We start from the raw sequence: 27,222 nt of genomic DNA, 5'->3' as shown, positions 1-27,222 counted from the left end.
TGGGCCCCAGAGCAAAGGGCTGTCTTTGAAGTGGCACAGTTGGATTCTCCACCCATATCAGACACGCGTGGACAAAGACAAAAGTTTAGAGGAAAGATTGATAAAAGGCTTGGGTGTCGAAGGGAGGCTGGTGAAGAGTAGAGAGTTGGCCAGGGTAGATTATGGGATTACCCTCTCGGCATCGTACCCTCCTCTCACCCAGTGATGCCATCCTTACACGCCAATGTGACCCTGCAGACACTGTCCCTTTAAACAGAAGGCTGGCGGTGCGGGGTGTCCATGTGGAGCTGCTCCATGCCGTGTTGTCCTGGCCGCCCATTGGCCCGCAGCCCGGTGACGTCGCCTAATAGGATGCGAACGCACTGCGGGGGGAGGGACGGAGGAAAAATGTGGAAGCGGATCGCCACTCCGCTCTCTGCCTGTTGTCCGTCAGCCTCCTACCGTCAGCTCCGCCCAGGGGTGGATCCCGGGGTGAGGGTGGGGGTGAATTGGCGACAGCCTTGGAGGTTGCGGGATTTTGGTCACGTGTGGGTAGAGAGCGGAGACCCGGGGAATCGTATCAGTTTTTAACACCCTAAGGCTTCCCTGACCTAGAATATCCTTATTTGAACTAATTTAAACCTTGAATTTTTCACCCTTCCTTTTCTCCAGCAAAACCGATTTCGGCGTGACCCAAACACTCAGCACTTGCTCAACTTGTGGCTTACAGGCGGGGCGGAGCGAGGCGGGAAAGCGGAAATACTGCGCGCGAACCGGGCTTGATCTTCCCTCGCCCCCACCCAGGCCACGTGTGCGCGCACCGCCTGTGGTGGGCGGGACCAGCCCACGCAGGACCCCGCCCCTCCCTTCGTGAGACGCCACGGCCCGGCGGGCGGGGGCTCCGGTCCGGGCTTTGGCTGCGGCCCCGGTGTAGTAGCGGGGGCGGCGGCCGGGGGCAGCGCGGCTCCTTCCCTTGTTGTGTGTGTCGGTGCCTCCTCGCCATCTTGTTGCAAAGCCCTTTCTTGTCGGCGGGACTCCCGGGGGCTGCGGGGCGGGAGGCATCTGAAGGGAGGAAGAGGGAGGGGAAGGAGGCCGTGCCAGTTTTTTTTTTTTTTTTTTTGCATCAATTTTTTTTTTCAATTTGCTAATTTATATTTTGCACATATTTTGGGCGACATTGACTTTTCTCCCCGTGCTCCCCTGTTCTTCCCTGCGGAGTGCACTGCGCCGCCCAGCCCTGTCGCCCCCCGGAGGTGATCACTCCCTCCTGCCTGCTCGCCAGCCTGACCTGTGCCCAGCTCGCGGGCCGCAGCCTCGGCCCCGGCGCACCCCCGGCAGCTCTCGGCGCGATGAGCATAGAGACGCTACTGGAGGCGGCCCGCTTCCTGGAATGGCAAGCGCAGCAACAACAGAGAGCACGTGGTGAGCGGCCGGGCTGAGACCCCGGGGTACTGGGGAAGGGGAGGTGAGCGGCCCTGGCCCCCAAACTCAACAAAACCGCGGGCAAGACACCACCTCTCCCGCGGCCTGCGAAGCCGGGCAGCGCACAGCTCCCTGCAATAGCCGCCTCCCGGAGAGATGTGGGCGGTAAATTAATTGGTGAATTCATTAACATGCAGTGAGGGGCCCGACTCCTGCGGGCGCCACCCCAGCTACCTGACATCCCTTTTTCACTTTCCGTGTATGTGTATGTCGGGGGGGGGGTCCTTTCGCGTGGGCCAGAGACTCTCTTGGTGGTGCTGAGGGTGTATGAGCCTGAGCGGGGGTTGGTGTTGCCAGGGGGTGGCAGATCCGCGTGTGCGTGCGTGTGTGCAGGGGGGAAGTGTGATTGAGGCTAAGGGAGAGCAGATGAACGGACGTGTACACGAGCGTGCGTGTAGTGCACACGAGTGGGCGTGTGTGTAACGGAGTGAGGGTGGGAATTACTCTACGCGGAACAGCTCTCCGGCTTCCCTGGCCCTGGAGAATGGTGTGGGGGGCGCTCCCGGCAGATCTACGCGCCGCTTGGGGCGGAGGCGGCCTTTGCAGAATGAAATGACATCGCGTGTCTTATGATCCTGGCCAGCCCCGCCTGACCCCGCCTCCCAGGGCTGGGCTGGGTCTTGCGTCTGGGTTTGGGTGAGAGCCGGGCTGATTGGGTGCCTGCCAGCAGACCGCGGGTTGCTGGGGGGATGGCCTCCGGTTCCCCTTCACTGCGCCCCGCTTTAGCTGGTGTGGAATGTGGCGTGTCTGCGCGTTCCAAACCCGCTCAGGGTTGGAATGTTGCGTGTGTCTCCGTTCCAAGCCTGTTGGTTACACCGGGTGGTGACGTGGACGTGCCCCGCCCCCGACCACGTGCACGGGGGACACTCCCGCTGGGGACGGCGTGGCCCGGCCCATTCTAGCTGCCTCGCGCTCGGCCAGGGGCGGGGCCTGGGCGGGGCTGGCTGGGGGCCCTGCTCGGGGTTGGGCCCGGGCCCTGGCTGCTGGGCATCTTTCTGAGAGAGCCTTTGCCCTGAGAAAGACAAGCCGAACTCACCTGTCGGTTCTCCCTCCGAACCTCCTGTGGTTTTTATCCTCGAGTGAGGGAAACCTTCAGAATCGCAGGGCGAGAAGACATTTAAAGCTCACATCTTCCCACTGACGTTCTCACCAGAATCCCCTGACAACCCCTGGGGCTACATTGTGGGATGAGTTAGTCAGTAGGGGACAAACTTTGGCGTTCCTTCGTGAGAGGGAAGAAGAGAAAAAGGTTTCAAATGCCTCCTGTCCCTGCGTGCCCTTGGTGGTGGTCCCGGGCTTTCACGGTGCTGCAGGAATGGGGGTTGGGGGAGGCTCGTTTTCCAGGCTGCTATGAGGGCATCAGCCTAGAAACGGCTTGTGAGCAATAGCCAGGGACTCCTTCTCCCTCTTACCCCCTAAACCCTTTGGCGAGGTTGGCGGTGGTGGAGCGAGTGCTTCGTCCTCGTTTCCTTTCTCTGCCTATTGTTGCTTCAGTGATGAGTCATCCAGGAGGTAGTAGTGTGTGTTGTGTGTGTGCGTGCGCGCGTGCGCGCGCCTGCAGCGTGTACAGCCGCCGCTGAGGCGACGGGCGGAGGGGGGGCCATGGAGCGCAGGGGACAAGGGGCGGGGGAGTTGCGGGTCCCCGGGCCTAGTCGGGCCGACCTGCTTCTCAAGGTCAGGAGTCACTTGAGATAGGGAAAACCGTGATGCTTGGGTTTTGCAGAATTGATGGGCTGGGACATCTGCCCACACACCCCTCCTTCTTGTCTTTGGGGTACAGAGTAAGGTGGATAGTGCTGGTGGGGGCCGAAAGTCCCTGTACAGGGGGCCAGAGGTGGGGGGAGGATTATGCACAAGATTCGGAAAGATTGTCTACACAGTTCATACAAGAGTACGTATTGTGGTCCATACTGTGTACCAGGTACTGTCCGAGGGGTTAGTGGGATTGACCCAGCTATTGTCTTGGGACACTCATTGGTTGGCTATTAATGGGGAAGAGAGAAGAACCTCACTGTCATCCCTCTCCCCTTTTCCTAAATAAGTAAGTCCAGAGCTGACAGATAGCCAGGACAGGGACGATCTGTGCCCCACGGTGAAGGAACCTTGGAAAGATTCTCCCCTAAGGAGTGGCAGAACCATGCTCCATACATCTCCCTCCCATGACATTACCAAAGTTCAGTTGCCCAGTCCCAGATTCTTGGTGGTTGGACAAGGAGGTTTAGGGGATGAGTTAGATCAGGAAAACCAATCTACTCCAAAAACTCACATTACAGATGGCCATACCTGGCCTCAGCCATTTAACCTCCAAAATTCTTGAGGTTCTGTTCCCTGACTTGGAGTGGGAAGGATGGGAGAGGAGGGAGTGACAAGTAAACATGCTGCCCAGAGCTGCTTCCCGGGGTACTTCCCAAGGGACCACCTCTGCACAGGGCTCTTATGGCCATCCCCCCCCCCCCCCCCGACCTCCATGGGTCAGCTTCCTGACCTCGTCCATCCAGTTTGCTCACATGATGCGCCTGGGGATGTGTGTGCACATGTGTGTATATGTGCAAAGGAGAGAGGACAGGCCCAGTGAACCCTGGTGGTCAGCAGGCGGGCCAGGCCTGGCCATTCCCAGCATTCTTGCAGGTGGTGTAAATGGAGGGAGCTGGCAGCAATGTTCAGAGGCTCCTGACTGAGTCCACCCTACCTTATTCGCCATGCTACCTGTTAGCCCCTAGAAGGGGAGAATCCCCACCCAGCTTTGGGACTCTTGTCATGGACTCCTCAGCCCCTGACCTTTGGCCCTGAACATACTCTCTGGGGGCAAACTGCACAGGGCCCAGGGAAGGTGCCAGGGTGTGTGTGTGTGAGACGGGGGCGCACCCACGGGTGCAGCAGGGCGTTGTTTTAAAGAATCTAAACAGAGACTGCTCCTAGGGGAGCCCCCCTCCCATTTTCTCACCCCTCTTTGCTCCCCCCCCAACCTCCACTGCTGGGAGGGGAGGGGATGAGGCAAAGCTGGGGGTGGGGGAGCAGTGGCCTTGAAGCTTTGGTGGACAAAGCTGAGTTAAGGTATCTAATGTTCTTTATCACCAATCCAGCTTCTCCGTGCTGGTTCAGTTGTGACAAGAGTTTTGCTATCTACCTGGGCCCTTCTTGGCACTTGGCTCTGGAAGAGAGTCAGTAGGTAAGAAGGAGGTTATCATCTGCCTGGTGAGCTTTGGAGTTGCTTTAAAATCTGGGGACATGGGGTTTGCCTTCCATCTGGGCCCACCAGGTGCCGGCCTTTGGGGCTCTGTTGGTCCTCCGTGTGGAGAGTGAACACTGGCCCCAGAACTGGTGAGATTTCAGCTCCTGATAAATCCAAGGATTTACCAGGTGGGGGCTGTGCTGGGCCCTGAACTAGGGGACCTTCCTTGTCTTGCAGGGGAGGAAGAGTGGATGGAGATGTCCCCAGATGAGCCTGAGAAGGGCTCATGGCTGGACCTCTGTAGGCTTCTTCCTTCGGCATAGTTTGTAGAAGGCTGGAGCACAGAGGCCTGGTTTTCTCTGGAGCTGTAACCTAAGCCAGTCTGGTGGGGAGAGGCCCGAGAGAGCAAGGCCTCCTTGTTCCTGCAGGCCTGGCATCTCCCCTTCCTGAAGGGCAAGGGAAAGGCGGAAGAGGCCCCTACTGACTGAGCCCAGCTCCTGAACTTTGGCTGCTGGGAAACCACTCAGTGCTTCCCCTCTCACACTTCCCCCTCTACTTCCTCCTTTGCCTCTTCTCCTCTGCTGAAGAGGGAGGGGCCTGGAGCTAGCCTGGCTCCCACTTGAAATAGTTGATTGGCCAAAGGGCCCTGAGGCCTGAGGTTTTCTGGGGCCCCAGAACCAGAAAGAAATGTAGGGGGTTGATGCTCTCTCCTCCCTAGGGCAGACTTAGCCGCGCCCTGAGTGGGGTGGCATGTTTGGGGTGTGTCCCCTGGCCTGTGCTGTCAGCTGTGTTAGTCAGCCTTGTGGTGTATCCAGGGCAGGAAGGGAGGGCTGCTTGTCCAGCCGGCTCCCTGGCGGGGTGGTAGTGGTGGTAGGGAACGGGGTGGGGTTAGGGGTGGTGCTGAAACCACTCTTCAGCCCAGCCCTGAAGCGGGCCTGGGAGGACAGGGTGAGTAGAGCCTTCTGGAGATGGAGAGGGGCCTGGGGGTCAGGAGGGGCACTCTCGCCCCTTTCCTGCTTGCTGCCTGCTCCCAGGCATACCTCACTTTCCTGCTGGGCTTGCAGCAGAGATGCTGAAGGGATGGGAACGAGGTTGCCTGAGCACATTGCTCAACCTCTGTGAAGAGCCCAGCTTTCCTTTCTGCCTGCCTATAATATATATATAACCTTTCTAGTTTTGGTGTGGAGAGAGGACAGGGAGAATTGTTTGTTGTGTGGTACCTGAGGAACCACTGGCTTTGGGGCCTTTGCTGGACATTGGCTGTCCTGGGCCTAGTTTCCTCATCTGAGAAATGAGGTGCTGTCCCTGCCCTGCCTGTGGCATGGCATTCTTGTGAGATTCCGGGGGGGCACAATGTGAATGTGTGTGAGGAGACACCTAGTCAGCATATGTTGGCCCAGCAAGTACAGGGCATGGGACCAGATGTCAAGAGACCTGGCTGGGTCTAGCCTTAGTTTTATCTGTGACTTGCTGTGTGACCTCAACAAATCACTTTGCCTTTCTGAACTTCAGTTATTTCACCTGTGAAATGAAGGTATTGCTTGCCTTGTAGAAGGTCCTTGGGGAGTGATGTTGAAGACATTCCAGGCGGCCATATATTCAGACTCAGCAGTCAGAGGTCTGATCTGTCGCAGCCTCCGCCCAGTGGCGTCTGCCCACCTCTCAAGCCTCCTCTCTCACCCTAATCCCCTCACAGCCCTGTTGCTCTCGACCCTTCCTGCTTGTTACCTGCCTAACCCCTTAGCCTTCAGGCTGTCAGCGTCCACATCCTCTTGACAGTTAGTGCTCTGTGTTCCCACAGCCTTCTGTCCTGGCCCCACCACAGCCGAGATTGTTACCCCCACCCCCACCCCACCCCCGTCAGCTCTCCACAGGGCTGCATTATTTGTTCACTGCTGTGTCCCAGCTGGGTTTGGCCCATTGGATATGGATGGGTATTTATGGAGTCCCAGGCTGGGGCATCACTGAGCACTGACTGGACAGGTCGAGAGGAGGAGGGAAGCTGGGGCCCTGGACCAGTGGCCTGCTTAGACCTTCCTTGTGTTCTCTCTGCATAGAGGAGCAGGAGCGGCTTCGCTTGGAGCGCGAGCGGGAGCAGGAGCAGAAGAAGGCTAGCAGTCTGGCCAGGTTGGCCCATGCCCTGCCGCTGGAGGAACCCCGCATTGAGGCACCACCCCTGCCTCTTTCTCCTCCGGCACCCCCACCGGCACCCCCGCCCCCACTTCCCCCCCCCACCCCACTGACTGTTATCCCCATCCCTGTAGTGACCAACTCCCCGCAGCCACTACCCCCGCCTCCACCACTGCCCCCCACAGCTCAGTCTCTGCCCCTGGTGCCTCGCCAGCCAGCCCTGGTCAGCCCCCCTGGACTCAGCATTAAGGAGCCTGCCCCTCTGTCTACCAGGCCACACGTGCCCACTCCTGCCCCCCTACTGCCGGACTCGAAGACCACCATTCCGCCCACTGGTAGCCCCAAACCCTTGCAGCCCCTCCCCACACCCATCCTGACCATAGCACCACACCCTGGAGTCCAGCCCCAGCTGGCCCCTCAGCAGCCACCCCCACCCACGCTTGGGACCCTAAAGTTGGCACCTGCTGAAGAAGTCAAATCCAGCGAACAAAAGAAGAGGCCAGGGGGGTGAGTGAGGTGGGGCAGCGTGGGGGCTGGTGGATAGAGAGAACTATCTCCTAGGCTGTGCGTGAAAGGGACCTGCCAGCTAGCCCTTCAGAGACCTGCCCTACCTCCGCAGCCCGGAAGGACCCTCTTCTATTGGGACACGTTCTCACTGTGTCCATCCCCACCTGGGAACGGCATTGCCCTCTGTCATTCTCAGGCTTCTGGGTTGCGTTTTCAGGCCTTTGGGCAGGGCATTGGATTATGGGCCTCCGGGGTGAGGGCTGTGTCAGTGAGCTGCTTCACTGCAGCTGGGGGGGGAGATTGAGGCCTAAAGAGGTGGTGGATTATGAACATAGACATGCCCCCCAGGGAGTACACAGGGAACAGGTCACCATCTCCCTTGGCTGCTTTTAAAGAGAGAGAAAGTTGGGAACAAATAAACCCCCCAAAACCCCAAACCTACTGCCATTCCTGGAGGAAGTACACCTGAAATACTCCTTGGAAGCGAGAATGGCCAGACTTCTTCTTACCTACTTTGGTCATGTTGTAAGAAGGGACCATTCTCTGGAGAAGGATGTCATGCTTGGTAGGGTGGAGGGTCGACGAAAGAGGGGGAGGCCTTCAACGAGATGAATTGACACGGTGGCTGCCATGATGGGCTCAAGTGTAGCAGGGATCATGGAGCTGGCGCAGGCTCGGGCAGTGTTTCGTTCTGCTGTGCATGGGGTCGCTATGAGTCGGAAACGACTCCTCGGCACCTAACAACAACAGCTGCCATCCAGTCGACTGACTCATAATGACCCCTATAGGACAGAGTATAACTGCCCCATAGAGTTTCCAAAACTGTAAATCTACATGGAAGTAGACTGCCTCATGGTTCTGCTGAGGAGCAGCTGATGAGTTCAAACTGGTGACCTTTTTGGTTAGCAGCCAAATGCTTTAACCACTGAGCCGCCAGAGCTCCTTGGGGACAAATAGCCTGTGGCACTTGGGGGGTGAGGGTGGGGGAAGGAAGGCCACCTAATAGGGCCTGCCTCCCTGAGTTTCCCCATCTGTCTGGGTTTCAGGATCGGCACCAGAGAAGTCCACAACAAATTGGAGAAGAACAGGTGTGTGTGTGTGTGACTGTGGCCCTGCCCCGTTTCATCCTGGGACTTGCTTAGCCCCTGGTGGCCCCCACAGCACCCCTTGGGCCTTCCTTTCCCCATCCCCAGGCCTCGCCCCCTCGGGCTCTGGCTGACCTGAGCTAGCTCCCTCTCCCCAGGAGGGCCCATCTGAAGGAGTGCTTTGAGACCTTGAAGCGCAACATCCCCAATGTGGACGACAAGAAGACATCGAATCTGAGCGTGCTCCGGACGGCGCTGCGGTATATCCAGGTATGGGGGGAGAAAAGCAGGGCCAGGAAGAGGAGGGCAGGCCTTGGTGGCGGCAGCAGCCTCCAGGCCAGCTTCCTCCCCACCTCCAACAGCGCTCCTTCCTTGGCTGCGTCCCCGCCCCGCCCCGTCCTACCGCTCCCCTCTACCGCTCCCCCACCCGCCTCCACGCGGGCGCTGAGCACATGGCCCGGTTGACGTCAGCGGGGCTCCCTGCCCGGGGAGGAGGCAGGAGGAAGAGCGCGCGCGTGCGCGCGGGGGAGGGCGGCAGGCGGCAGCCTCTTCTCCACCTCCGCAGCGGGGCTGCTCTATCAGGCCCCCACCATCTGCACATTCCCCGGAGCCTTGGCGTCCCCGGGACCCGAGGAGGGCGCGCAATGCAGCCTGGCTCAGTGTAAAACCCGGTGCTTGGACCGTGTTCTACCCGCATTAATGTACCCGCCGGGGTGAGAAATGCGTGGAGCAGGCCCCGGCGCCTCCGCCCTGCCCGCAGTGCCCGGGCAGGAACCCATTCCTGCCAGTGTCTGTCGCTGGTTAAGCTGTTGGCACGACGTGGGGGTGTTTTTTACCGAGCTCTATGGGGACCCCCAGGGCTTGGTCTCAGGCCACACCCCGTCACACCACGGCTCGTGAGTGAAGCACCTCACTTTTACCCTAGGGGGATAGATTCTCTTGGTCAGCACGTTGAGGTGCCGAACCGAGATTGGGGGGGGGGCTGGAGGGGAACGGCTCAAACTGGAGGGTTAGGGCGTCTTGCGTTCTACTGGGTGATAAATAGACCCAGAGTCACGGAACCTTAAAATTTGCTTTCTTTCTGCTTGGGTTAAAAAAGCCCTTCCTAGTTGTTTTTTAGGGGGTGCTCCTGGCAGAGTGTCCCCTCCCTTTGGACATTGGCTCCCCGTCTGCAGTAGTGGAGGGGGGGCTCCTGCCAGATAAGACAGTTACCATGAAGGTCCAGAGTTTCGGTTTCCTTGGAAACGGGTGGAGGGTTCCGCGTGCCGCAGAGACTGTGGGGGATGGGGAAGGCGGCCACGCTCGGCTGCCGAGGAGACGGGGAGCCGTTGGGGGAAATGGGAGGAACTTACATCTCCCTGCCCGCAAGGGGCGGGGCCAGCGCCAGGTCTCCCTTTCGGCCCTCTAGGAAAGCTTTGGAAGGCTGGGCAGCCTCGAAGTCCCCTATGGAAAGTTGAGCAAGGGAGGGTCCGGCGGGGCTGGGAGCCAGCGGCGGGGCGCTACCCCTCCCCCCCGGCCTCGGCTGCAGGGTCACAGCCCTGAAGTAACCGGAGCCCGACTTGTTGACGGGCGGAGGCACTGCTTCGCGACTGTTCCCAGCCAGCGGGTCCCGCCCCCTCCTCCCGCGACCGTGCGCCCTTCCGTCCTCCCCTCCTTGGCAAGGGGGCGGGACTGGCAGGCTTCCAGGCGGCTTCCCGGCACCTAGAAGGGTGGGTCTGGGCTCGCGGATTGGTTGGGCCTAGTGAGGGGGGCGGGAGCTTCAGAGCGCGCGCTAGGAGGGTGCGGCCGGCAGAGAGTGACGCAGCAAAGCCAGGTCCGCGTGGGTGCGCGCGTGCACTGGAGGGGCGGGGCGTCGCTTGCGGCTGGACTGAACCTGGCGCTGGGTGGGGGAGGGGCTATGGGTTTCAGAGAGGGCTGAGGGAGGCTGAGAAAGGTCGCGAAGGCCTATTTATGGATTGTATTTGCAGGAGTGGGGGCTTGGGTACAGTTTACTGGCCCTTCAGTCATGTTGCCTAAAATCATATTCCTGTCCGCATACTGTGGCATCTCCGAGTATCAATTTTCTCCTTTGTACAGTAAGGCTAAGTGGGAGTAAAATAATAGTATTTTTGTTATAGTGATGTTAGGCTTAACTCAGATTGTTCATGTAAACAGCACCCGACACTATAATAAACACTAACTTAGTAGTGTATATTCAATGCATGAGCGATGGAATTGGAAGTTCCTCTTTATAGATAAATACTTTGGGAGGTATGTATGCTTTGGGAGCCGTGCATAATGGGTGGATTTGAAATCAGAAGTAGACTCAGTGGAATCAGTAGAATGAACTGGAATGAGTAGGAAGCAGGGTGGACTCCAGGCTCTCCACGAGAGGTACTTGCCCTGAAACTGGAAAAGGAAAAACCCTGAAACTTGTTGCCAGCTCATATTTGCCCTGTGTTAAAGAGCAGAACTGCCCTGCAGGATGGTTTTCTTGGCTGTAGTCTTTATGGAAGGAGGTCTTCAGGCCATTATTTTATATAGCACCACTGGTGGGGTTCAAACCACCAACTTTTAGGTTAAATAGATGAGCATAAACCTTTACCTACAGACCTTGGTGGTGGAAATAGAAACAGTATGTAGAGTCACAAGGTTTTCTGTAAATCCGCAACCTCATCCATTTAAATATTTTCATTTTTGTACCGTTTGGCTAGGCCTTGTGTGCCTGACCCCTGAGATACATTGGAGAGCAAAGAAAAAATGTGGGTCTCTGCCCTCGGAGGTTTGTAGTTAGGGTCTTGTGGCAGATTATAAACAAGTAAACGTACAGAGGACTGTGCCGTTAGAGTATATAGGGACGACAGGATCTGTCCTGGGGAGTTTAGGGACATTTTTGCTGAGGAAAGGACACTTGCGCTAAGAGCTGAAGAATGAGTTGAGGTGAAGTGGCCAAGTGGAAGGCGGAGATCTCTGTGCAGGCGGCTTCCCCGAGCAGGGTGAACGTGTAGAAGTACAGGGTGGTTAGGAGGGCTGCCAGCAGAGAGGGGGACAGCAGGGGCTAGAGCATAGTCAGAAGGTGGTTCTGGTGAGCCCACACAGGGCCGTGGGGACTAAGAGCTCTGGCTGTGTGCTGAGAGCAGGAGTCGTGGACATGCTGTACCTCTAACTGGACTCCAGGATGGCTTTGAGGTGATCAGGGTTTGCAAAAAGTCAAAGTGAAGTAGACAAAAACGAGGGGAAGTAGGCAGGTTCCAAACTGCGTGTCCACATAGACATAGAAAGGAAATAGCTTTAAGATGAAGCAATGTGGACTAAGGTTAGACCCGGGGACAACTTGCCAGAGATCTCTAAGCCTGTGGGTTCTGCTGTGCATAGGGTTGCTATGAGTCAGACACGACTCGACTGCACCCAACACCACCACCACCAACAACAACTAAACCTGTGGAGAACTGGTGTAAGGTGAGAAAAGGGGGCTTTGGCCTCTGATGCTCTCCCCCTGGCCTAGGAGTCTAAGCTGGTAGACTACAAACTCTACAAGCAGGTAGAGCGGTTAGGGCAGCTGTTTGCAGCCCCTGTGCAGCCAGGGTCAGGTGAGGGCTGACTTGGCACAGGCCCTGCTTTCTGGTCCCCTTTGGATGTCATGTCCAGCCCTGGCCTTGCAAGGGTAGAGCTAGTTGAGAAGTCAGCAAGAGGGGGCGTGTCTGTGTGCGTGCGCATGCGCACACGTGTAGTGGGGCAGGGTCTTTCCCGAACTCGTCCTGGAAAAGATTGAGGGGAACATGGGTTAAACTCAAAGGCAGGATGTTAGAGGGGACTGTGTGTGGCTTGTGGCAGACGACAGAAGTCTAACAGTGCTACCAGGTTTCACCAGGTTCAGAGCACAGCTCTATCCGCGTATGTGTTAGTGGCACTGATGGCTTGAAGCCTCTTTCACCTGTGAGGTGAGACGTGTAGGGAGTTTGGGGCTGCAGGAGGGGAGTTTGGGGAAGTTGGACCTAGTTGTTAAGTGGCTAAAGACTGGCCCTGCTTAGAAGTATGCAAATAATCCTGAAAGGCTATTGCAAAATTGCCGGTGGGAAATGAAATCTGGAGAAACCCAAGTATAACAGGTTACTGTGATTCTCTTCTGGGCTGAAAGGGAGACACAGGATAGAGGCAGGTAGGGTGGGGACCAACAGGAAGCGGCTTCTGTCCTCTCAGGTTGATTTCTTTAGCTGGGGGCGTTGGTGGTGGTGGTGGTTATGTGCTGTCGCGTCGGACCCGACTCATAGCGACCCCTCCTTGGGTTTCCGGACGTAGATTTCCCATCCTTCCTTCCAAGGAGTGGCTGGTGAGTTTGAACCACCAGCCTTCTGGTTAGCAGTCAAGTGCCTTAGGCACTACACCCCCAGAGCTCCCTAGCTGGCGTGAGTGTGCTTATTGTGTGTAGCTCGGTCCGGTGTCTAGTAGTGTTGAGGGATAGAGAGTAACTATCAGATAGTTCTTGCCTTTACAGACCAGATTGGACAGGGGCCATGTGTGTGGAAGTGGTGAGACAAAATACACATAATGGAATATTTAAATGGATGTACACCCCTAACCAAACCTAACCCACTGCCATCCAGTCGATTCCATTGAGTGACCCTAGAACAGAACAGAACTGCCTCATAACGTTTCCAAGGCTGTAAATCTTTATGGAAGCTGACTGCCTCATCTTTCTCCTGTGGAGTGGCTGATGGGTTCAAACTGCCAATCTTTTGGTTAGCAGCTGAGTGCTTTAACCTGTGTACCATCAGAGCTCCTGTTGAAGAGTTTAACATTCTCCAGTTAAATTTTGGAATCAGACCTGACTTGATGGCAGTGGTTTTTTTTTTTTTTTCTGGTAGCATAGTGCTTAAGGCACTTGACTGCTAACCAGGAGGCTGGCAGTTCAAACCCACCAGCCACTCCTCGGAAGGAAGGTTGGGCAATCTACTTCCGTAGTGATACCGCCTCGGAAAACCCAAGGAGGGTCTCTATGAGTCGGTCTGACTTGACAGCACATAACAACGACAGTTATATTTTACTCATGGGTGGTGGGTACCTATGTGGGCTCTAAGGGAAGGGGACGGAGGTGGTAAGGATGTGTGTGGGAAGGTCTGTAGAAGAAATGGGGACCTCAGGGGTGGTCTTACAGGGTGAGCAGATGAAACCTGAAGGGGTGAGGCAGGAGGGTCTGCAGTTGGAGTTCAGAGACAAAAATGAGGACGTGCTGGTGAGTTGACCCAGAGGGTTGTGTGCAAGCCTGGAGGCAAGGAGGTCCGGAGCAGGTGGGGAGAGGGGCTGGAGAACAGCCAGCCTAGCAGTAAGGACAGGACTGTCCTCATTGTCTGGCAGACAAGACAACATGACTAGCCTTGGCCAAGAAGCAGCCAACAACAGAAGGTCGATGAGATTTTAAGAGTGTTGTGTAGTGAAGTGTTAGAGTCAGGAGGTTCTGGAGGCCCAGGAAAGTGTCCGGTGTGGTGAGGAGCGAGCTGGGACACGCGCTGGCCTTTTGGAGCAGCCTCTCCTGGGGCCCTGGTGGTGCAGCAGTCAGGGCTTCAGCTGCTAAATGAAAAGTTGGTGGTTCAGACCCCAACAGCAGCCCTGGCTCTGCAGGACGAGAGCCTGGCGATCTGCTTCTGGAAAGAGTACGGCCTAGAAAACCCTGTGGGGCGATGGTTCTCTGTCACACAGGGTCACTGGGAGTCAAAAATCAACCCGCTAGCACCCAGCAGCAGCCACGTGCCTGGTGTGAACAGGAAGCAGGACAAGTCCTTACGTCTGGAAGGTGTGGCACTCCCACCTGTGGGGGGCTCAGCCTAAAAGGGGTGAGGTCTCCTGAGGGCCTGGAGAAACTGAGGGAGGGTGGCCTTGTGGATGAGGGAGCACTCCTGAGGTTCTTAGGGAAGAGGACAATATGAGCGTCATGTAGGGGGCGGCCTGGAACCTCTGGGAAGGCCTAGAAGCCAGTCAGTGCTGTCAGGCCGCGCAAGAGCCATTGCTCCTTGATCAGTGTGACTCAGGTACAGGTATAGAAAAGCGGGGTGCATTCCAGGGCTGCAGGTGTGGTCTCCAGTAGCCCCCCTCCAGCTGGCCTCACGGTTACTACAGACCCGTCCCTGTGGGTCAGGTGACCTGGAGGAGGGGGTAGTAGCTGTGGGCGCTGAGGCTGCTGATCAGGGTGTGCTCACCGTCTCTCGCCCTGTTCCGCAGTCCCTGAAGAGGAAGGAGAAGGAGTACGAGCACGAGATGGAGCGGCTGGCGCGGGAGAAGATCGCCACCCAGCAGCGGCTGGCGGAGCTCAAGCACGAGCTGAGCCAGTGGATGGATGTGCTGGAGATCGACCGCGTGCTGCGGCAGACGGGCCAGCCCGAGGACGACCAGGCCTCCACCTCCACCGCCTCAGGTGAGCGTAGCACCTGCCCCTGCTCAGAGGTTAACCCCGTGCACCCCGATTCCCAGCCTCCCTGGCCACGCCTTTGCCTCCCACCCCGTATGATCCTGAGATCCCCCAGGGGCATCTGTTCCTCCAACCCCACTTCCCAGGCCCTTCTGACCTACTTGCTGTCGTCCCCTTCCCGTATCTCCCCTGCTACAGAGGGTGAGGACAACATAGACGAGGATATGGAGGAGGACAGGGCGGGCCTGGGCCCACCTAAGCTGAGCCATCGGCCCCAACCGGAGCTGCTAAAGTCTGCCCTGCCACCCCCCAGCACCGCTCCTGTGCCCCCACCTCCCCACCCGCACCCTCACTCCCACCCCGTGGCCCTGTCTCCTGCCCACCTCCCTGTACAGCAGCAGCAGCCACAGAAGACAACTTTGCCAGCCCCTCCTCCCCCACCGGCTGCCCCTGCCCAGACACTGGTGCCAGCTCCGGCCCACCTGGTGGCCTCAGCTGGGGGAGGCTCCACGGTCATCGCGCACACGGCCACCACCCACGCCTCAGTCATCCAGACTGTGAACCACGTTCTACAGGGGCCGGGTGGCAAGCACATCGCCCACATCGCCCCCTCGGCCCCCAGTCCTGCTGTGCAGCTGGCACCTGCCACATCCCCCATTGGCCACATCACAGTGCACCCCGCTACCCTCAACCATGTGGCCCACCTCGGCTCCCAGCTGCCCCTGTATCCACAGCCTGTGGCGGTGAGCCAGCCTGTGGCGGTCAGTCACATAGCCCACACCCTCTCGCACCAGCAAGTGAACGGCACCACTGGGCTGGGGCCCCCAGCCACTGTCATGGCCAAGCCGGCTGTGGGCGCCCAGGTGGTGCATCACCCCCAGCTGGTGGGCCAAACAGTGCTCAACCCTGTGACCATGGTCACCATGCCCTCCTTCCCGGTCAGCACACTGAAGCTGGCTTGAGGGTGAAGCCACTCAGAGGCCCCCAGCAGGGGCAGGGAGGGGGTCTTGTCCGCCACTCTCCTACCCACCAGCTCCACACATTCCAGCCTTGCCCAGGCCCTTCCCACCCACACCCACCCCCAGGCCTCCTAGGGGAAGGGGGTGCAAAGACTCTGAGCCAGGGGAGAGAGGGGCTGCCCCAGGGAGCTGGGCATAGGGCATGGGGGTCCCCTCTGCACTAGGACTTGATAAAATGACTGATGAGAGACGCTGGTGAGTGTGCTGCCTGCCCAGCCTGGTGCCAGCTCCAGCTCCACTTCCGTTCCTGCCTCCCCACCCTCTCCCCTGCAATCAGTGCGATGTGGACGTCACACTCTGACTTCTCCCCTGCCCTCCCCGCCTTCCTGTGCTGCTGCTATTGCTCTGTCTGGTGAGGTGGCTGAGTGCCCTGGCCCACCTCCCGAGCCTCAGCCTTCTCTGTTCTCTTCCCAGGCCTTGCAGGGGAAGGGGAGGCTGGGGGTTGGGATGTGAGGCCCTGCTCTGAGCACAGGTGGCAGTTCCGTAGAAAACCGCTGGTCCGGAGTCCCACCCAGGCTGGTGGGTGCCCCTAGCCTGGGGCGCTCTGACCCAGCGCAGTAACTGATTTGTTACAGCAGAAACTAAGGTAGTTGTACCACCAGTAACCAAACCCAAGCTATTGCCAGGCTTCTCAAGGGGCCACACTGGACAAGCCTGTCCAGCCCTGCCACTGGGAGTGGGTCAAAAGAGGGTTTGGCTGTCTTGTACCCCACCCAAACCCCCTGCTTCCTTGGCCTCTGCCTAGCCTTTTGCATCTCCTCCCCTCCGCCCCAAAAAGGATGGATGGGCCTGGGTGTCTGGGTTTGCATCCCACTGTAGCCTGAAGACTTGGACCAGCATCTGGTCTTTGGTCCAGGAGCCCTGCAGCTGGGCTGTTGAGGCATCAGGCAGTGAAAGTCCAGAGGCTTGGGTCATGGCCCCAAACACCTTCTCACGTGGTCCCTGGGGACAGGTAGAGAGGGCAGCCAGGGAGTCGGGGCAACAACTGCTGGCTCAGCTTCAACTCCCCAGCCTCTGTCTTCATCCCTTCCTTTCCCCTGACATGTCTCCAGTGGGCTGCCCTGAGTACTCCCCCTGGTGGGGGCTGCTGTGTGTGCCCTTGTTCTCCTGTGAGCAAAGGTCTTGGTTGGTCCAAGCTCTGGATGGGAGTGAGGGCCTGTGTGTAGCAGACACTGCTTCCTGCCTCTACTTTGGTGGCTGCTTTGGCTTTTTTTAATGTGGGTATTTATGAATAAGTGGCCTTGTGTCAGAAACAGTTACACACACGTGCACACTCAGCTCCCCATGGACACACTCTCCAATGGCCTTTCAGTGTGAGGAGGAAGCTAGTGTCCCTAGGTGGGAAGTCAGGAGGCAGGACAGGAGGGGAGAGTATAGAGGTCCTCTGAGGGGGTCTTGCAGGGTACTGAGGTGGCCAGCAGAAATCTGGATAGATTGTCCCTTGAGACCTTTAAATTCCTTCCTGGTCTTGGTGAGCCGGCAGGGGACTGTCTCTTAGTTCTTTTCATTTGTCTCTCCTCGGGGTGTGGGGGAGGAGAGCCTATTAGGTCTCCACCATCATGGCCTCCCAGAGGAAGGCGCCCAAGGCCCTGCCCCAGCCCAGTGCAGCAATGCCACCTCGCCAGCTCCATGCCTTTCTGCAGTTGCATCCACCCCCACCTGACGCCCTGGTTCTTGGGGGGAGCCAGGTTTGATGTTCCCAGTGTGGTGACAGTGAAAAGGGCAGAGAGAGACTGGAGCAGGACTGCCGTCCAGGGAACAATCGGCAGCGCTGGCGAGCTTGCCCCTCCCCCCCGCCCCGGTCACTGCTCCCTGCACCCCGAGGCCGGTTCTGGAACTGAACTGTCGTGCCAGCCCCCTGGGCCTGCACCGATACCTCATCTGCCCTTGCCCCGCCCACGCCCCCTCCCTGGCCCTCCAGCAGTGGGGCCTCTGACTCTAGTGCCGAATGACTATGTCCAGATTGGTGAAGATGGGTGTTGTTGCTGTTTTCGTTGTTGTTTGTGAACGCTGTGATGCTGTGTGCCCAGGAGGGCAGCCACTGCCCAGCCCTTCCTGGGCATCTCCCCTCTGCGAGCTGTCGGGACCACATTGGTCTTCCCACTGTGGGACCGCCTGCCCCCTCCCTCCCTCGCCCTTCCAGCCTGGGGGACGCACAGACACATCTTACCTCTCATGCGTGTTTTCCTTTTTGATGTTCAGAGTGGCTCACTGGCTGGGAGTCTTTACCTCGGGGAGGAGGGGAAAGACTGGTTCCTTGTGGGGGGGGACCAAAGAAGGGCAGGGAATGCCTGGAGAGGAGTTGGGGGTCATTGTACCCCTGCTTTCTCCAGGAGCAGCTGCTGCTTTCCCCATCCCAGGGTCCCACCCTCCACCCCTCAAAGAGGTGGCCCTTGTTTACAGTGAGGACTCGGTCACTGTGTCTCCGTTTCCAGAAATATAAACTGTAGCGACCCCAGGCTGTAGAGATTTTTATGTGTTTGGATACATCTGCTGCGTGGGGGGAAAAAAAAAAACAAAAACCCTAATTTTGTACATATTGTATTTTTACTATTGAACTGTATTCTAGTGGCTGTTCATGCTCCAAGACTTTAGGTGTTGAGACATGAATACTATCCATGTAATAAGCACTTGCCTGGAATAAAATATAAAACTGAAATAAACCTGCACTGAAACCTGAGCTGGAGCTGCCAGCCTGCAGCATCTGGGTCATTTTATTACCGAGGAAGGACAGGAGGCCTTTACGGAAAGGTTTCCTTCCCAGGAAGAGGGGGCAGGTCACCCTCCTCACCTGCTGTGTGGAGCCTGTCCTGCATTAACTGCCATGCTAATCAGTTTCAGAAAATGATTTGGGACCTTCCAGTTATGATCCCAATGAGCCCTGAAAAGTGTACTGGTTTTCCCGATATTTTTGCAACACTTTGCACTTCCCTCAAACCATTTTTACAAACATTTAATCTTAACAGCACCGTAACTGTACCAAGAACTAGCCCCATATGGGCAGATATGGGAACAGGTTCAAGGTGACTGACTGGTTAGGGTTACACAGCTGGCCTGGGACTTGCTGGAGCTGCAGTCAGAACCCAGTTCGGTGCATAGTTCTTCCCTGAGCATTTGCCACCTCTGTCGGGGCCTGTTGGAGGCGGGAACCCCGGAACTTAAAGTTCCAGTGGGAAGTAGAGAACTGCCTCAGGGTTGGCACAGGGGTGACAGGCGTCCTAAGCGGGCTGCATTCCTGTTAGTGCATGAAGCTGTCCTTTCAGAGGAAGGAACAGAGAAGAGCTGTGGACATCAGGATCAGACATACTCTCGGCCAGGCCTGGAAGACCCTGGTCCTCACAGTGGTATCTCCTCTCCTCCCAGTCCATGGAGCCCAGAGACCCGGCAAGCTGCCTCAGGAGAAAATGAGGTCAGGGCACGGCTCTCTGGGGCCAGCTATAGACCAGGCTGGGCAAGGCAGTCTCACCTTTGTAACTCCCTGACAGCACCTGCCTGACCCAGCCCCAGCTGGGGGAGTGGATCAGCTTCTCTCTTGGGGCGAGTGAGAGGGCTTTACCGTCGAGGAAGGGAGTGGTGGTCAGGAATGTCTGGGAGGCCCGTCTCGGGAGAGAGAAGGGTCAGCCTCAGGAAAGCTACACCCAGTACTCTTCCCATTCATTGTTCCACAACCTAGAGGCAGCCCTTTCACTTGTGAAATGCTGGCTCCCTCTGCTGGCAACTCTGGGAAGCGATGGGATCACTTCCACTGACCCACTAGCCCCGTTTTGTTGTTGCTGTTGGACTCGTGGTGACCCCACACTGACAAGAGTAGAACTGCCCCATAGGGTTTTCTTGCCTGTAATCTCGTGGTAGCTGATGGCCAAGTCTTTCTTCCACGAAGCTGCTGAGTTGGTTGGAAATATCAACCTTTTGGTTGGTAGTTGAGCATTTAACCATTGCATCACCAGAGTCCCTTCAGGTCCTCATTAGGGAAGGGCTACCATTTCCTGAGCTCCCCACTCATTGCCAGGCACTGTGCCCAACACTAGGAACACATGAAAAGTCTGCCTCTGACAGTGATGACCTACTACTAACATCTGTCAGTTTCGGGGTAAGCAGAAGCTCCCCTCTTTACACTCAAAGGATAGTTCCCCCAGCTCAGCTGGAACACGTAAGAGAGGGGTCTTTGGTTAGGGTAACAACAGCAAAAGCCTAAGTATGAATCAGGTTCTTCCATTTACCAGCTCCTGCTCTGTGAGAGAAGCCCTGGTGTGTAGTGGTTAAGGCTTTTGGCTGTTAACCAGATGAGTGGGTTGACCCCACGGATGGCCCCATGAAAGGAGGATGAGGCAGTCTGCCTCTGTAAAGACTTACAGCCTTGGCAACCCAATGGGGGGTCTCTATGACTTGAAATTGACTTGATGGCAGTGAGTGTGGTTTTGGGTTTGACTCTGTGGAAAGGTCCCGGGTGGCACAGATGGTTTTCTTCTACTGACCTAAAGGTTGGCAGTTCAAACCCAAACAGCAGTGTCACATTAGGAAGCCCTGGTGATCTGCTTCTGTGACCCCACGTACAACAAAACGCTGCCTGGTCTCACGCCATCCTCAAACTGTTGCTGTTTCAGCCCGTTCTCACAGCCACTGCGTCCAGCCACCTTGCTGAGGGTTTTCCTCTTTTTTGCCAACCCTCTAACTTGACCATGTGTAACATCCTTTCAGGACTGGTGCCGCTTCCATAAAGATAACGGCCAAGGGCGGGGGAAGCCATGAAAACCCTACCCCATAGGACTCGGAACAGACAAGGTCTGCGCACTAAGGTGGTGAGAGTTACCCAAGAAGGTAGTTCCAGTGCCCTTCCTGCCCACACTGGATCGCTCCCTCCCCTAGCAGACAGACCCTCACTTAGCTGTGGGATTCCCTCTGGTCTTGGAAGCCTGCAAGGGACAGTGCTCCGGGGGGGAGGAGGGAGAGGGCAGAAGCGTGTCAAGGGACCGACCACTCACTGGCTGGTTTATGCAGGCCCCCTGGAGGATTTCTTTAATTGCCCCAGGCCGTGAGTTCCCCCCCTGAGGGGCTTATAAAGTTGACGGTTCTTTGGCTCCAGAGCTCTTTGTCACCTGGTTTGTCTGGGCAGCTGTGGGCCAATAGTCCATGTTCTGTCCTCATAGCAGGGTCCAGCCTGCTAGGACCCCAAATGGGTCAGGCAGGTGACTGTGTCCCCTGAACTCCGAGAGTGAGTTAACCACAGGCTCCAATGTCCTGAATGCCAGTGTCCTCTAGCACCAGAGGCAACATGTTGGGCGATGAAGTCTTCTATCTGGAGCCTTAAGTGGAAGCATCGAGGGTGGGACCAAAGCCACTGGGGTGGGGGACAGGCAGAAGCAGTGAGGGTCTTCTATTGCAGTCGGGGGCTCTTTCCATGCCTTGGCCTAAGTCGCCACTCTGGCCTCAGCAGGGCCTCACCCCTTCTGACCCCAGTTCCCCCTCACCAGACACCGCAGCCTGAGGGAGACATCCCAAAGGTAGAGCTCAGTGGGGGGCAGCCAAGGGGCCAGAGCAGCACAGGGCTTTTCACTGTTCTCTGGAGGCCTATAGATTCCCAGTCAGCCCTCCAGCTCACTGCTAAAACCCAGTCAGGACAGGCAGCAGGCAGGCAGGCTACACTCTTGGCTTATCGAGAGGTTGGAGAGGCCATCAGTCAGCCTGAGGAAGGACTACGACTTGGGGGTCAGGTCTCCCAAGGGGGTATCATACCCCACACCCTCTAGTCCAAGGTACCTCTCCTGGCAACGTCAGTTCTCTTTCCCCCATCCGTGCCTTTTGGGGGCTGGCCCTCTCACTGTTGGACCACAGAGCTGACAGAATACCCCAGCACACAGTCACTCACTGTCTGGTGGAGCCCACCAGCAGCCCCCAGAGCCCCACGCTTTGCCAAATGCTGTGTTTATTGGTCTGGTACACTGATGAGTATAGTTTCTGAGCCAAAAACATACATACTCTGCTCCTCACAAAACCACTGAGTCACTAACGCAGGCACACGATGGCCACCTGTGCTTGGTGGAGGCCAAGGACTCATGGATGACAGGGATGGGCTGTGGGGCAGGCTGGCCCCCAAACAGGCCGTGCAGAGCCCAGGACAGGGTGCTGGGAAGGCTGTGCTGGATGCAAAAGGGCTGCTGGGCCCTTTTCCACATTTCTCAGATGTAGGCCATCTATCAGGCCTTAGTGACTACTGGGCAGGCCCCAGCCCCTGGCCCCACGGAAGGCCAAGCCTGCATGTGCTGGGGTGAAGGAAGGGGTGTGGAAGTAACAGAGCAAGCAGCATGCCTGAGCCTGTGGTCAGGGGCCAGGCCCCTCCTAGCACCCCAATGAGTAATGTTCCTCTAAAGGGGGTCCTGAAGGAGAAGGTCCCCAAGCCTCACAGAGATCTGAGAAGCAGCAGTCAGAGCCAGCCCTGCTTCTCACCAGGGACAAGCAGGAAAGACTCGGGCATCCCTGCCTCCCTCAGCCCAGGGACTCAGCAGACACCTGGATGGGGTGATGGGCTGTGCCAAAGCTCCGGGGCCTGTCCCTGAGAGGAGGCTACCAGGCTCGCTCCCCTAAAGAATCATGCTGCTCTCAAGAGCAGGTGCTCCCACCGCCTTCCAGAGTGGCCAGGTGGCAAAGTGTCATTACACACAGTTCTTCAGGAATGCATCTAATGCACAAAGCATGGGCAGACTGGCAAGAGACTGTACAGATACACGTAGGTGCACTGCATGGTGGCGGAGTGCGTGGGGTCACCTCAGGTGGCCAAAGGCAGTGGCAGTGCTGCTGAGGTGGGCTGCTCCCACCCAGGGCCCCAAGGCCTCCGAGGAAGTCTCCTGTGCCCAGGGAATGAACTGGCAGTCATCCCAGCTGCCCCAGCTGGGGCTGGTGTGCACCATGCTGGGCCTACACAAGAGATACAGCACAGAGCTCCCCAGCCCCTACACCCCCACTAGGTAGAGCCTGGGCAGCTACAGCCCGTGCTAACTCTGCAGGGCCCCAGATGACTTGAGAGAGGCAGTGGGGATGGTCCAGGCTGGGGCTGCAAGGCCATGGGGCTAGTCCCAGCTGTTGGAAGGGGCGCGCAGATGTCCCCCGAGGCAGCAGCTCCCTGAGGCCGAGCCCTCCCACTCCGGCCCTGATCCGAGAGCTGCCGGGCCCTTGACTTGCCCTGTAGGGCCAGCACTGCCCGGAGTCGGATCCCAGGCTCACAATCACTTTGTTAGGAACACAGGCAGGCAGGCAGGGTGAGGTGGGGTCTGGGCCTTCTGGGCCGCGACGCCCCTGCCGCTCTCCCTGCTGGGTTCCAAGGGCCCGGGTGCGGGCTCTGCGTGGCCGCTGTCTCCCAGCCCCAGCCCTCACTTGTTCTCTATGAGCATCTGCACCTTGTGCACGAGGTCGCGGGCAATCCGCAGGATCTCCTGGGCATCGTGCCGCTCAGCGCGTTCTGGGGTGAAAACAGGGGATTGTGGGGAGGCCTGGAGAGAGGACAGCAGGCTGACCACCCTGCTCTGTCCATCCCCACCTGCTGGGAGCCTGACATCCTGCTGATGGGGAAGGGATCCTAGATTCCTGGAGAAGCCCTCCAACCCTGCCCAGGCTAAGAACGGAGCCCCCACACCCTGCTAAAATCTAGCAGGGACCAGCTCATACCATTGAAGAACTTGATGATGTCGGTGAAGTCCATGTTGTTGTCACGGATGATCTCACGGTAGGCCTCCACCAAGGCCAGGGCGATGAACAGGACAAAGTGCTCCGACGAGATGCGTCGGGCAGCCCATATCACCTCCCACACAGCAAACACATCCTCATAGAGCAGCTCTGGGGATAGCAAGGGGCTGGGACTAAGGCTGAGCCTGGCTGGCCTGGCCACCCACGGTCCTCCCCACTTTACACACAGCCTAGTCCAAGAGTGGGGCTGCCCTAACCCAGCCCAAGACCTTGTCCCTATTTTGGTAATTTCTGCAGACCCCACACTGCACTTCACTTCAGCCAAGGCAATTCTTCTTGTCTGTGGTTTACACCTTGGTGCTTGGGTGCGATTCTGTTTGAAAGAGTTCAGAGAACCATTGCCCCGGTGCTTTGGAACCACCCAGGGAGCTTGTACAAACACTGACGCTCAGGTTAGTAAGTCCAGGGGCAGAGGCCAGGGCAAAGGTATTTTTTTAAAAAGCTCTCCAGATGATTCCAAAGTGTAGTTATAGTTGAGATCCACTGACTTTGAGGAAAAGTTTCCCACTGTCCCTGACCTTCATGATTCAACCCGCCTCTTACCTCTCTTAAAGTCCAGTAGGAACCAGCGGTAACAGAAGTAGAAGTGGGTATAGTCTCCATTCTGATGCATCAGTTCAAACAGCTCCGAGTCCAGGATCTTGTGTTGAGGAGAGAAGAAAGGGACAGGGACCAACTGGATGCTGGCTCTCCCCACAGTCCCTCAGCCACACGCCTGGGGAAGCTTCACGCCCCCAGACCTGGCTGGTGGCCTCTGCTGGCCTGGGCCTGACAGCCTGGCCCCCGCACTCTGCCCCACGGTGTCCTCCAGTGGGGCCATGCTCTGCTGTCCATTTCTCTGTACTCTTTTTGGCATTATGCCATTTTCTGGGTGTCTGATTTCATCATCACCTCCAACCCTCACCAGAACGTTCACAGCCAGGGGTGTTCACACATTCATGCTCCTCCATTTGTAACACTGAAAAAATGTGTGATCGTTGTTGAGACATTTGTTTGTTTATGTATTCATTTGGAGGGACTCTGTAGGCTCCGGAGTCCGGCTGGCTATAATCTTTACGGAAGCTGCTGACCAGGCCTGGATCTTCCATGGTGCCACTGAGTGGGTTTGAATGGGCAACCTTTGGGTTACTGACCAAGTAAAATGTGTGTGTTTTTAATAAAGTTAAATATACTTGGCCCAACAGCAGAAACACCTACATGCAGAACACCTACCCCAGGGCAATGCACCCACCTACTCGAGGAAGATGCACCCCTTGGATCAATCAGCCATGAGACACCAGAGGGGCAGCATTCACATGGAGGGCAAGCTGGACAGACAGGAGCGCACAGAGCAGAAGGGCACAGGGAGGGGGTGGGCACAGTCAGGGAGGGGAGGAGAGCTTGTTATGGTCGGGGATGGTAGTGGGGCCGTGAAATCAAATGTGCGTGAACTGTTGAATGTAAAACAAATTTGCCTTGTAAATTTGTACCCAAAGCATAATTAAAAATAAAAACTTAAATATATATGTAAAGGACATTTTTGTGGATAAAGGACAAGCCGTGATGCCAGCTTACATCCCTGTGGGGGCTGCAGACCTCACCTGGATGAGGGAGCGCATGTTGGCAAAGTGGGTGTCCATGGCGCCCCCATTGGGGAAGTTCTGGCTCATCCTCTTCATGAGGTGGCTGAAACAGCTGTAGGCCAGCTGATCTGAGGGCAGACGGGGGTAAGGCCAGCAGGGGACACCCCGCTGCTCAGGGCCAAGTCCTCACTGCACAGGGGTCCTGAGCCCAGAGGCCAGAGCTGGTTTGCGCGCCCACCGTCCCGACCCAGTCTTCTTTTCCCTTTGCAGCTTGTATCACTCCAACCCCAGCACCATTTTGGGCAACCCTGCTCTGGAAGCTGGGCAAGGGGTCACCATCCCTCACCATTGTCAAGGACGACCAGGAGAGGTGCCAAGAGGTCACACATGCCCTGCACATAGCCCACGTCCAGGTGCTCCCACACGTAGCTGAAATGCCAGGCAGAGTCACAGGGGTGGCCCCATCCTCCTCCCCCTCTGGGACCCCGGGAGGCTGACGGGCAGTCTAGAGAGGGCGCCTGGAGCAGCCTGCTGCCTGGAACCCAGCCTGTCCACAGCCCTGAAGCACCTCCTCAGGCCTCCACAGCGCGAGGACAACGGTGACCCACCCATGGCCCCTCTCCTCGAGGCACTCAGGGACTTGAGGAAGAGATACAATCAGGAGGCCACCCCAACCTGGTTTGCTGGGAGAGGGAAAGCCCTGGGGTGAGGGAAATCAGGTAGAGCTTCCTGAAGAAGGGTAGCCCAAGTGGAGACTATTGCAAACACTGGAGAGGGGTGGCTGTGGGGGTAATGTGCGGGATGCAGTGGTGCGGCCAGAGGGAGCCAAGGCCGATGCAGGCGTAGGTAGAGAATCTATCAGAGAGTGACTGGTGGCAGGGGTGTGGGGAGGCCCCCGCCCAGCCCTGCCCCACAATGGCACCTGCACATGATGTCTCTAAGTCGCTCCAGGTTGGGGGGCGTGAAGTACCAGTAGTTGCGGTCACATCTCTGCACATCCTTGTCTATGCGGTGCAGGTTTAAGGCCACGGTGTCTAGTAATTCTATCTGGAAGAGCAGAACACTCTCAGCTGTGGGACTGGTAGCCCTTCCACGGCTGGAGGCAGGGGGTGATAACCCAAATGAAGAAAAGCAGCCAAGGCAGGGAACCGAGAGACTCAGCGAGCAGGGTCCTCTGGGGCTGCTGAAGAGGGACTCGGCACCTGCCTCCAGGACGGTCAGCACGCCCCTACCTCCACCCCACAGCCCTTGTCCCGCCCCAAGCCTTGGGTTGCCAGGGAGGCCTTGGGGCCAGCTGAGAGCAGTGCCTGGGAACGTCCACATACAGTGTAGGCAGCAGCGCACACGGCCGCAAGCTCCTCCCCGGCCTCCAGTAGCTCGCTGGCCTGCGAGGCCTTCTCTTGGCTGGGATCCTGGGGCTCAGAGAAAGCATGGGCCGCAGGGGCTGGCCCGTCGGAGCCGTCTTCCCCACCACCACTGTCCTCCTCCTCAAAGCCCACACTCTGTCCTTCATCCATGCTTGACTGGATGCCGGAGGCCACGGAGTAGTTGCGAGAAGACGGCAGCCCTGAGTCTGGTGAGTCAAACTCCACTGACTGTTGCTGCTCCACCATGGTGGTACCCGCGGTCCCTTCTCCCAGCTCCTGCTCAGGCGTGGGCCCGGGATCTTCAGTGCCCTGGAGCCCTGGGGGCTCCAGATCATCCACGGAGATGAACACCTGATGGGGTGACAGATAGCGGGCCTCACATCTGCATTCCGGCACAGCCCTCCTGGGTCAGAACGGAGCCCTTGTTCTCTCCACACCCCATCCTCCCACACCACGGCCTCCTAGACTCTGCGCCTCCCCTGAGAGAACTCAGGCTCTGAGCAAACACGAAGACACTATTTCTGACCCCATCCAGCAACCCCCTCAGGCCTCTGCCTGGAACACGAGGACAATGACAAGGGGCTCCAAGACTCCCTGGAGCTGGTGTAGGCAGAAGAACTGGAGGCCTGGACACTTGCAGGATAGTTTGAGCTAAGTCTCATTCTACAAACACCGCAAGTCACGTGACTGCCCCAGCCTGGGAAAGCTTCCGTGTTGGTGTCTTGGTGTGGCTGCCGGGGCTCCTGGGAGGAGGGCTGGGTGGAGGGTTTAGAACAAGTTTTTTCCTTATGTGCAGCATT

At 57.5% G+C, this 27,222-nt stretch overlaps 2 protein-coding genes across 2 annotated transcripts in view; one reads left to right on the top strand and one right to left on the bottom strand.

Annotated features, from left to right (window-relative positions):
* Window positions 1-1,328: 1,328 nt before the first annotated feature.
* Window positions 1,329-15,699, top strand: MNT (MAX network transcriptional repressor). Its single transcript, XM_007937457.1, has 6 exons — window positions 1,329-1,401; window positions 6,691-7,270; window positions 8,317-8,358; window positions 8,514-8,625; window positions 14,551-14,743; window positions 14,936-15,699. The coding sequence occupies exons 1-6, from the start codon at window positions 1,329-1,331 to the stop codon at window positions 15,697-15,699; spliced, it is 1,764 nt and encodes a 587-aa protein (XP_007935648.1).
* Window positions 15,700-23,120: 7,421 nt separating this feature from the next.
* The window catches only part of SGSM2 (small G protein signaling modulator 2), a 35,933-nt gene continuing 31,831 nt past the window's right edge, over window positions 23,121-27,222 (bottom strand). The window contains exons 18-24 of the mRNA XM_007937455.2: window positions 26,381-26,773; window positions 25,978-26,102; window positions 25,402-25,484; window positions 25,074-25,183; window positions 24,037-24,133; window positions 23,416-23,583; window positions 23,121-23,209 (exon numbers count right to left, since the gene is read on the bottom strand). Of these exons, the coding sequence (XP_007935646.1) occupies window positions 23,121-23,209; window positions 23,416-23,583; window positions 24,037-24,133; window positions 25,074-25,183; window positions 25,402-25,484; window positions 25,978-26,102; window positions 26,381-26,773 (1,065 nt within the window). The remainder of the gene's footprint in view (window positions 23,210-23,415; window positions 23,584-24,036; window positions 24,134-25,073; window positions 25,184-25,401; window positions 25,485-25,977; window positions 26,103-26,380; window positions 26,774-27,222) is intronic.

The sequence above is a fragment of the Orycteropus afer genome, unplaced genomic scaffold, assembly GCF_000298275.1.
Source record: "Orycteropus afer afer isolate SDZICR_OR568_19922 unplaced genomic scaffold, OryAfe1.0 scaffold00042, whole genome shotgun sequence".
Taxonomy (NCBI): Eukaryota; Metazoa; Chordata; class Mammalia; order Tubulidentata; family Orycteropodidae; genus Orycteropus; species Orycteropus afer.
The sequence above is the reverse complement of the archived record's forward strand: the minus strand, read 5'-3'. Positions and strand labels throughout refer to the sequence as shown.

What these genes read in the sequence shown, in the direction of transcription:
- MNT (XM_007937457.1), top strand. Translation starts at nt 1,329, where the DNA reads ATGAGCATAGAGACGCTACTGGAGGCGGCCCGCTTCCTGGAATGGCAA. An exon ending in GCAACAACAGAGAGCACGTG is followed by an intron (nt 1,402 to 6,690) that starts GTGAGCGGCCGG and finishes CTCTCTGCATAG; the next exon opens with AGGAGCAGGAGCGGCTTCGC. An exon ending in CGGCGCTGCGGTATATCCAG is followed by an intron (nt 8,626 to 14,550) that starts GTATGGGGGGAG and finishes CCTGTTCCGCAG; the next exon opens with TCCCTGAAGAGGAAGGAGAA.